This window comes from Vitis riparia, chromosome 7 (assembly GCF_004353265.1).
Source record: "Vitis riparia cultivar Riparia Gloire de Montpellier isolate 1030 chromosome 7, EGFV_Vit.rip_1.0, whole genome shotgun sequence".
Classification (NCBI taxonomy): Eukaryota; Viridiplantae; Streptophyta; class Magnoliopsida; order Vitales; family Vitaceae; genus Vitis; species Vitis riparia.
Genome location: NC_048437.1, coordinates 24,882,595 through 24,892,933, shown reverse-complemented (window position 1 = coordinate 24,892,933; position 10,339 = coordinate 24,882,595). Strand labels below are relative to the sequence as shown.

Below are 10,339 nucleotides of genomic sequence, written 5' to 3'. Positions count from 1 at the left end.
GCTGTAGCTTCCGCTACTAAGGATGGCCATGCTCAAGATCGAAGCTCGTAGACTTGTTTTTGGAGTTGGGTTTTGTGCATCTCAATGGTAGCTGGCAAGCTTTATTCCTTACCTCTCTTGTGTATCTATCTATCTCTCTCTTTTTTTTTTTGGAGTTGACATAAATGCAAACTATTTTGGAAAACCATTTTTCAGAATTATTTTTGAAAACACTTCTTAAAGAAAGCCTTACTCTTACAAATTTTTATTTTGACATGAATGTAAAATTTTCTATTAGGAATAAACATATATCAAAGCTTTAATTTTGTGCAACCAAATTTGACTTATTCTCTTCCTGCATGTGGCTATCACTTTCCAATTCGTTGAGATAAAACCAGCCAGGGTATAGAGATTTTGGGAATTATTTTCAAAATAAGGCCGAGTACAAATTAATTCTCTTTGATGTACTATAAATTAGAGAGATATTTTATAAAGTAATAAAATACTAAATTAAATAGAAGTTAGATCAAACAAATTGTAAGTCAAGAGATTAAAGTCAAAATGATGGATCAAAGGTTATACCTAACTTCAAAGTATGATTTTCTTAACAACCCTACCCGCCTATGACATATAAATTAAATCTTATATAAACCTATGTTTTATAAGTGTTATAATTAAGTTTGAATTTATTTACATATATGATATATGTTAGCCCCATTCAAGCCTCATCGTGGATGAAAATCTTTGCAACGTTATTATTGATTTGGAAATCAAGTCATAGAAAAAACTCTTTCCACCACGCACCATTGGGGGATCTTTCCTCCAAAGCACAAGCAGCAGATTTTTGAGAGATTAAGTGCACCGTTCAGCCATAAAGAATACCATCCAGATTTATTTTATTTTTTTAAAAAAAGAGAGAGAAAAGACCGGCTGGTGGTTTTTTTGGGAGAAGGGAGAACACGCACAGTCCGTTCAATATCCACAGCACGCACCACACGGATGAATTTCAAACAATGAACACATGGTGGTTTTTTCATTGTTTGATTTGTTTGAAGGGTTTGGATTCTTGACTAATAGGTTTTGCCACAAGATGACTGGAAATTGAATGGTCATAGAGGAGAAACTGCCCTTGAATTACCTGAATGGAAAAGTTTAATTTCTCATTTCATTTTACATTCACACCAAGGGACGGCAGTTGTTCAATGGAGGCTTGCGTTTTGAGATTGCTCTACTGCAGTGGCCCATCAGGGATCATGGTCTGTACACTAGTGTGTTTTTGCTTATACTATAATTTCTTCCTACGTTGAACGAATAATAAAGTTTTGATAGAGACGTGTTTACTTGAATTGAGGCTTGAAATTTTGGGGTTTGGTCAGAGAGTTCTAGATGTTAAGCTGCTTTTTCTCGTAACATATACTCCTAATTAAGAATTGATGAACTTTTTTGAAGATGATTCCATTCACATGTACCAACCTTCCCATTATCAAGACTTAAGACACAATGTCCTTAATTTAAAAATGGGGCATCATCTGGGGATGTATACGCATGTACATACCACCATTTCCAGACCACCACAAAGCTTGTTTATGATCTTGTTTTCTTCTGTTCAAATCTCTTGAGAAAATGTTAAAAAAATGCATATAATGCTTTTCTTCTGTTTATCCTGCTATACTCCTTGAGCCTGTAATTAATTTTCAAATTGAGTGTTTAGATTGTGGAAAATCTTATGACTAAGAGCATAACATTGAGTGACAGTGAAAATTTTTCTATTAAAAGAGTTCATTCAATTTTGTACTCATCTCTTTTTCTGATTCTATATTTGTTGGAGTGAAATCCAATATTGTTCTTAATTAGGCATCAAGAAGTTAAGATTGTTCTGAACAGGTGGTCTCAAAGAGTTTCCATGTGAAAGAATGTAGCCGAAGATTGGGAAGTGTTAATTGGGAATGATAAAATTAATTTGCTGAGTCATCTTCATACTTAAAATACACCTACTGTTCACCCTCAAGGTCATGGTTGAAAGTATCATACGCAAGTACATGGCTGCTACAAATAAGATATATGAGTCAGTAGTGTACATGCATTTCAATAATAACTAGGTTCCGACTAGAAAATAATTGGCCTGACATAACCAAATCATAAGATGAGTTGGAATTAGGTCTCTGCAACTCGAAGCTATTAAAATGGAAGGAAAAAAAAACAAAATAATCTCTACATTTTTCAGAGATTTCCTTATCAATCAAGGAAAAATGTCTCCATAATGAGTAACTAGTAAGGACGTTAAATTGATTTTTTTTTTTAAATAATAATTCACTAGTTATCCCAATTATAAAAAATTGCTATTATCTATAAAAATAGGTGGGCATGGTAATATTTTAAGAGTTTTTCAATTTTTAAAATTATTATAAATTAATTGAAAATAACTTCAAATGTTATAGATTTTTTTATTTATTAATTTGTTGAACTCATCTAATTATAATTATTAAATTTTTCATTATTTTTTCAGAATTTTTTTAACTTTTTTATTCTCAACTATTATATTGTCTACATATTTTTTAATTAAGATAATGTGCATGCCATGCTAAATGCTTAATGAAGCACGCATCAAAGTCTCAAAAGGCCAAAATTGATAAATCGAACTAACAAGTGTTGGGCATTCAACAAACCAAAGAGATCCCAAGAGCTACTAAGAACAATGACAGGTCATCAAAGCAAAATATTAAGTATAATTCATCTTCTTAGCAAAAGATAATTATTGTAAAAAAAATGCTAAGGTATTGCATTAATACTTATCGAAGTTCACATTTGGACCATTGAATATGTATGATGAAATTTAAACTGCTAAATCAAGGAACAAGTAAATGAGACTTAACTATAAGGGTGCAAACAAATAAGACTATATTACAAAAAATGAGACTTATATATGTATATATGACTATGCCTAATTCATGGTGCCTTTTTGATATCTAACAAAAAGTATCATTTTGTATTGTCGATGATCCTTACTATAAAAGTTTATTTCACTATCATAAGAGTGTTTAGTACCTCATCCACAAATTCTTTGTAGTCCATTGAATGATGGTACAAGTAAATGAGACCAAAGGATAAAGATACAAACAAATGAAACTATGTTACAAATAATGAGACTTATGTATATATGACACCACCTAATTAATGATACTTTTTCTATACTTACCGAATGAAGTATCATTCCATATTCTCAATGACCTTTATTATAAAAGTTGGTTTGACCATCATATCAGAGAATTCAATACCTCATCCACAAACCCTTTGTAGCCTATACAGTGAGAGCATGTATTTACACCTTGAACTACGAGTCCTCTCGTTCCACTGAGTGTCTCCCATTCTTTCTCTCATCCCTATCCATCATGTATAATCTTTACAAGCCCATCTCCATCTATAACTTTTTCCCCTTATAACCTAGAATATTTATAAAACACTATAAGAAAAAAGGTCATTGTTGACATATATTGTCTTGACTTAAGGTGATATATGTCAATATTATCTATTTAAATGAACAATAATGACATAAACCACTTATTTAAACCAATAATGACATATATAAAATTTATTGAATTCTTTCATAACTTATATAATAGAATCTTAACAGATAATTTATAAGTCAATGTATAGTTAATATGTTTATATGTTAAGGTACTTAAATAAAAACAATAATGATAACAATTTGTTTGATATGTGTAGATCTAATTTACTTACTAAGTATTATAAATTGAAGTGAGAACAATCTATTTTGATTAAGGAAGTCAATGTATATTTAATAAATTATTTTAGTAATGCTAATATCAATCTTCATTTTTTATTTATCAAATTGATTAAATCATTTTTTAGTCTATACCAATAATAATGAAATAAATTTTTATAAATAATTTTTTATTCACTAATTTTAGTGAAATAAAATTTGCTACATATGGTTTTTTTTTTTAATAATTGATATAAATAAAATCAATCTTAATAAACTATTTTGTTTTATTCATTGATGTTAATGAACATTTTGTTTTTGAGTTTGTATTAATATAATCTATTTTTATAAACTATTTTTTTATTATTGTTAAATTAGTAATTAACTTGTATTTAATTTAAAATTAATTAATTAATTTATGTGAACTTGAAAATTAAGATAATTGAAATTATAATTTAAGGGACACGACATTGTGTCCACATAAGGGGATAGTTGTTACAAAATCTATAATATTTTAATGGTATTATTTGGTAAACTAATTTTCTAAATATAATCTAATTAAGGAAAATACAGTATCCAGACCATAATTAAGCTCAGCCCATTTTGATATATTCGGACCCAGTCCAAGTGAATATCCAGGTCCTAGCTTATATTGGGGTTAGGGTTTCATTGACTGCAAATTTCCTCGGTGAAGAAGGCAAAAATCAGAGAGAGAGAAGGAAAGAAAGAAAATCAATGGCGTCAACAGTGGGATCAAGTGCGGCGGTGCCGTTCTGGAGAGCGGCGGTGCCATTCTAGAGAGCAGCGGCGGTGCCGTTCTGGAGAGCAGCGGCGGTGCCGTTCTGGAGAGCAGCGGCGGTGCCGTTCTGGAGAGCAGCGGCGGTGCCGTTCTGGAGAGCAGCGGCGGTACCGTTCTGGAGAGCAGCGGCGGTGCCGTTCTGGAGAGCAGCGGGGATGACGTACATATCTTACTCGAACATCTGCGCGAATCAGGTGAGGAATTGCCTCAAGGAGCCATTCAAATCCGAAGCCCTCACTCACGAGAAGGTCCATTTCTCCATTTCCAAATGGGATAATGGCGTTCCCCAGAAGCCCAGTAATCCTTTGTCTCTCTCCATTGTTGGTTTTTTCTTTAATTTTTTTTTGTTGATCCGCTTGGTTGCCAAGAAAAATTGTGAGGAAAAAGATGAGGAATTAAAGCATAAACTCATCATGGCTTCATTTTGTCTTTTCCATTGAATTTAGTGGTTTGGTGACTCTGGGTATTTTTAGAATGCTTGTCTGGATCTGTTTGGTTGCTGAGAAAAACTGAGGGAGAATGAGATTAAAAAAATTGCGTAGAAAATAATCATAAGCTCACTCTTTTTGTTTCAATCAGTTTTGGATTTTTTTTTCTTTTTTCAAATTGTAGTGTATGTCATATTTCTTGGTAACTGATTGTTTGATTAACGTGAATCTTGGTTGAAATTAGGATTTGTTTGGCTGTTGAGGCATTTTGAGTAAATAAGGGTGAAATTTTAAATTATTTTTCATTGGCCCGAACGAAACTTAGACTAGGCATTATAGGAATTTTTTTTTTCTTTTTTCTACTGGAAATTGAAACAGCAATGTAAAAAAAAAGGATTCAAATTTTCACTTTTTTGTTTGTTCCTTTGATTCTCAACAAGCAATTGGCATTCCCATGTTCACACGACTACCACCATTACTCATCGCCCCTCTTCCTTTCATAGGCTTCCACCAACGCACCTCAGCACACTGCCACCAACTCTATATTTGCTTATGGAGAAACAACAGGAAAAAAGAACTAATAAAATGAGAGCTTTGAATATCCTATTATTTGAATTTGTTCTTTTAATTTGTTATTTTCTAAGATTTCACAATGTTCATGTATTGGTGAATTTTACTCTGTTATCTTCTCTATCATCTTTCACTTTATCTTTTCCTTTTTTACTCTCTTTGATTATAGAAAAACTAAGGAAGATAACTACAAAATAATAATAATAATAATAATAATAAATAAATAAAGAAATCTTGGAATATCCTATTTTATAATTTTTTTTTCCCATTCTTTTCTATGCAAAGTGTTTATTTGGTTCACAATTTTGAAACTTGAAATTCATGTTCAATTTCATTTTTATGTTTCAAATTAAGTTTATAGGCATCAATGGTTAATGCAATTATGTGTCTCATTTTTGTTGTGCCAAAAATAATGTGACATCTAACGAGTTCTTTTTTAATCTTTTGTTTTCGTTTTCTGCTAGTAAAGGATGATGTTTCGTTTTCTTTAAATTGATTTATATGTTGATCTATAATATTTGGATGTGTTAATTGAAATAATTATGAGTAGATTGCCGTTAACTTTTATCTCTACTATTTCCTTTACAGGTGTATAGCAATACCATTGGATTTTTAATTCAATTTGAAGAAACATAACTATATATTTAGGCACACAAAAACAATTTGCATAATGTGATATGGTTTTCTCTTTAATATGGTTAATTGTTTAATTTTATTTATTTATGCACTTGAATTTTTACTTGGGTTCCTTTGGTTTGGTTCTTTCTCTTTGTTTTTTTTCCTCTCTTTTTTGGGCTAAATTTTAATGTTTTGATTCATGATTGTTTGAAACTCTTTCTTTAGTTAAATGTTGATATGCTATTTGATTGATAAGCAATAAATCAACCCTCACAAAATTTAATTTTTCATTTCATAGTCACAAGCCAACTAAAATTGTTTCTATAGTCCTTAATTAATTAATTATTTTCTTTTCAAAATTTATAGATTTAAGCTCTCAACTAGATAGCTTGTGCATTTATTAATTCTTGAAATAAAGACAAAATTTGCACACATAATATCTATTACCCAATTAGAATTGAATGAGAATATCCTTGATTTTTTACTTTGTTAAGTTTAGATGCATTTGGTGCATGAAATTAATAGTGAGTATGATTTCTATGGATTTGAATTTAGATATTTCATTATTTATGATTGAGATAATTAAAATTTCTACTCAACTTTAATTTCAATTATTTCTTGGATAATGTGAGTTTTTATCTATTTAAAAGCCAAAATAACATGAAAGATATAGTTGGAACTTTCTTTTTCTCTTTTCCTTTTTGCATTCCTTTTAGAAACAAAAAATAAGTATATTTTTATAGCTATTTAGGTCCATAATATAAAAGCACAATAATTAAACTTAGAATTCATTCTTAAAAATATTTAATTGTAGTTAGATATCTAATTTCTCATTTTGAGTTTTCTTTTTGTTAACATGGTTTGTTTTTTCTATCATAGGTTTGAGATAGAGGTGTTGGCAATTTTTAGGGTCTTTTTAGAGGGCAATGCTTGAAGATTAATGCTAGAGATATGGTATCTACAAATTGCATATATGTTTGATGTATTCTTGTAATTGAAAGTACCTTATAATTTGAAAATGGCTATTTTGATACTTGTTACTTACTTTTCTATTAATGTTGTGTCTATCTTATTAGGTATCCAAGAAATATGGCAAAAAAAAAAGAAGATGATGAAGAATTAGAGACCCTCCTACGAAGATAGTATTGTACTTTTTAATTTAAGTTTGTATATTATCTTAATTGAATGTTTGTAATTAATTTTTTTTGTATATACAAAATAGAGAGTAACTAGAAAAATATTTATTCCATTGTGTTTTTAATATTCAAATGTATATATAATAATTTTTTTTTCCTTGAGTAATAGTTTATTTGTCTGATTTTAGGACTTAATTATTATTATAATAATTAAATAGTACCAAATATGGTAATAGGTTCATTTTCCATTAAAAACTAAAAATTATAATAAAATAATATTAAATTTTTCATAGGCAACCTTGACAGATGGCTAATGCCCAACATTGACGTCTGCACTAGCGAGAAACCTTGACATATTATACTTATCCTTAACATTTGTCGCAACAACCTTGATAGAAAAGCGAGTTAACATTAACATAAGATCAAAGAACCTTGACATATGTTGAATCCAACTATGACAAAAGTGAAAGAGACATTGACATATGTCATACTAACAAAGATTCCATAATTAGTAGAAATAGAAACAATCTTGATATATGTAAATGTCAAGGTAGATTTAAACTTTTCTTGACACTGGCATAGATGACATATATGAATAGTACCATACCTTGACAGATATACCCTATCTTGATGGTGAAAAACTGTCAATGAAAGCCTTTTTTCTTGTAGTGAAGATTCTTTTCCTTATTCTATTAGGAAATTTAATATTACAATAAAAAATCAATTTAGGAAATATTCTATACAATGTTCTTTACAAAAAGGAATCTATACTAATTAAAAATTTGAAATACTTTTTAACAATCTCCACCTTGGCTCAAATTCCATTAAATCAATCTTCCATCTTTCCATGACACACTTTTTGTATCACATTCGATAAAATAACAATCGACTTTACCTTCAGTTCAAATTCCTTGTCATACTCTTGTGTGTTGTGTTATCTTTTACTCTTCTAAAAATCTTCATTGTGAGCTCTAGGTAATACCAATTTGTTGTGCCAACGGAAGCTCTAATACAAACAATGTTAGTTCCAAAACACAAAGATACACAAGGTTTTAATGTGGTTCGACCAACCACACCCAATTCATGGATGAGAGAGAAGTATTACATAGCATTATATACACTACTGATTTCATGAAACACCTCATGTTGCCCTAATTCAATGCCTAGAACAATCTGCTTTCAAAAATCATGCCTTTGAGATAAAATTTTGATATTCCCAAATATCGGATTACCAAGAGACACTTATATTTATTGTAAATCTGAGTTGGTCTGGGCCTCACAGTTGTATCAAAAAATGAGATGACCCACAACTCTATTGGGTTGACTGAAAGAATTGCATACCTTTAAAGCCAATAGACAATAAATTTTCCATGCATTTCATGGTTACAAATTATATGTCACAATTGATGATATTTATCCTTAGATTATATTGTATAAAAATCATCTCGATAATAGAGATTATAAACAATGAGATATGACTTCTAATTTCTTTATAATCTTAAAATATGTTTACAACTTATAAGCTTGTAATGGATAATATGCTTATTAAAAGTTGTCATGAATTGTACTACTATATATGATAGAGTGATGGTATTCACTAAAGTTGAGAGGCTATTAATAAACTTCATGGGTGATTATAATGTGATAATCACAAAACTGTACCATCACAAGACAATTTTTGGACTTAAGGATGTTACTAAGTTTTGTATTTGATTTTGTATAGATTTGTTATTATCAACTGTTGATGTCTAATAATGGATTATATATGGATCTGTTGGGTTTTATACATGATATATAAAAATTAGTGGATATTTGATAAAGGATACATTGCTTCTATAGTAGGAGAGAATATAGTAGGTCTTAAAATACCGACCAGTCAATTTAGAAAGAATTTTTTTTTTAAGTGTATATATCTATTTAGGATGTCATATATTAAGATTTTCTAAATTGGTTTTTTTAAAAGGTCCAATTATAAGAGGTGACACACTTATAAGTTTAGGGAATGACAATTATCTTGATCCAACTTCAAAACTTGTAAGGAATATTAGTTAGTGGAAGAATTAATATGTAAGTATGGAACTTACTAATCTATCTCTTTTTTTTTTTTTTGGGTGAAATTGCAATTTGTTTTAAATATGATTGTAATTGACAAGTTCATTTGAAATAAACTTACTAGAGATGTAGAGATCCCACGAAGGTCCCATGCTACATGTCCTCACCTTAGATTATTGAGAAGAAACAATTAACTTACTGAAATATGAAGAGTTCATAACATATGAATAAGTTTATTAATAATAGACATTTACTTTAGAAGTTAAAATATTGTAATGAATTGTAAAGTTAGAAAAGGTTGTAAATATACAATCAATTAATGTAATGCCACAAAGAAAGGTAAAGACACTAATGAATTGTAATGTTACAAAAGTTGCAAAGTTACAATGAATTGTAAGATTACAGAAGTTGTAAAGTCACAATAACTTGCAAGGTTACAAATAGAAGTTACAAAGTCACTAGTGAATTATAAAGTTATCAAATTGTAAATTCACAAATAAATTATGATCTTATAATAAGTATAAAGTCACCAATAAAATTTTTAAAGTTACAAAATTTTGAAAAATGCCATGATTTATCATTATGTCAATAAAAGGATGAAAATGCATCATAATTTCAACGCTTTTTTTCATTTGTTGGAAGATAGTCTTCCTATTCTCCTTTTGCCTTTTAAGAGTTCTAATTTTCTAGCACAAGACTAGAAGGACATGCATGTGTTCTTGTGGAGAGTTTTGCACTTGTGAAATCAAATTGAGGTAATATATATATATATATATATATATATATATTATTTCTTGTTTCTAATTAAATTGATGCATCCACATACGAAAGATCCATGGGTAATTATTTTTAGGGATTTATTTCATGTTTTTTTCTAAATCTAACCCAATAACATATGCACAATAGAGAAAAGGTATTCTTGAATATACTCCCTCTCTCTCTCCGGTAGAGAGAGTAGTGAAAGTATTTAACATCATCCTTAAAGAGAAATTAAACAAATGAAAACTATTTAATATAAGGTTTTAATTGTTATATC

The 10,339-nt window shown here is 29.4% G+C and overlaps 1 protein-coding gene across 1 annotated transcript; it reads left to right on the top strand.

The window, feature by feature from the left end:
- The first annotated feature begins 1,181 nt into the window (after positions 1-1,181).
- LOC117918189 (ATP synthase subunit epsilon, mitochondrial-like) lies at positions 1,182-7,254 on the top strand. Its single transcript, XM_034834701.1, has 3 exons — positions 1,182-1,235; positions 4,499-4,796; positions 7,192-7,254. Exons 1-3 carry the CDS (start codon positions 1,182-1,184, stop codon positions 7,236-7,238), a joined length of 399 nt encoding a protein of 132 aa, XP_034690592.1. The 3' UTR covers positions 7,239-7,254.
- The last annotated feature ends 3,085 nt before the right edge of the window (positions 7,255-10,339 follow it).

Coding starts and splice junctions, on each gene's coding strand:
- LOC117918189 (XM_034834701.1), top strand. CDS start 1,182: ATGGAGGCTTGCGTTTTGAGATTGCTCTACTGCAGTGGCCCATCAGGG. Junction 1,236..4,498: donor GTGGCCCATCAGGGATCATG/GTCTGTACACTA, acceptor GTGCCATTCTAG/AGAGCAGCGGCGGTGCCGTT. Junction 4,797..7,191: donor TGGCGTTCCCCAGAAGCCCA/GTAATCCTTTGT, acceptor CTATCTTATTAG/GTATCCAAGAAATATGGCAA.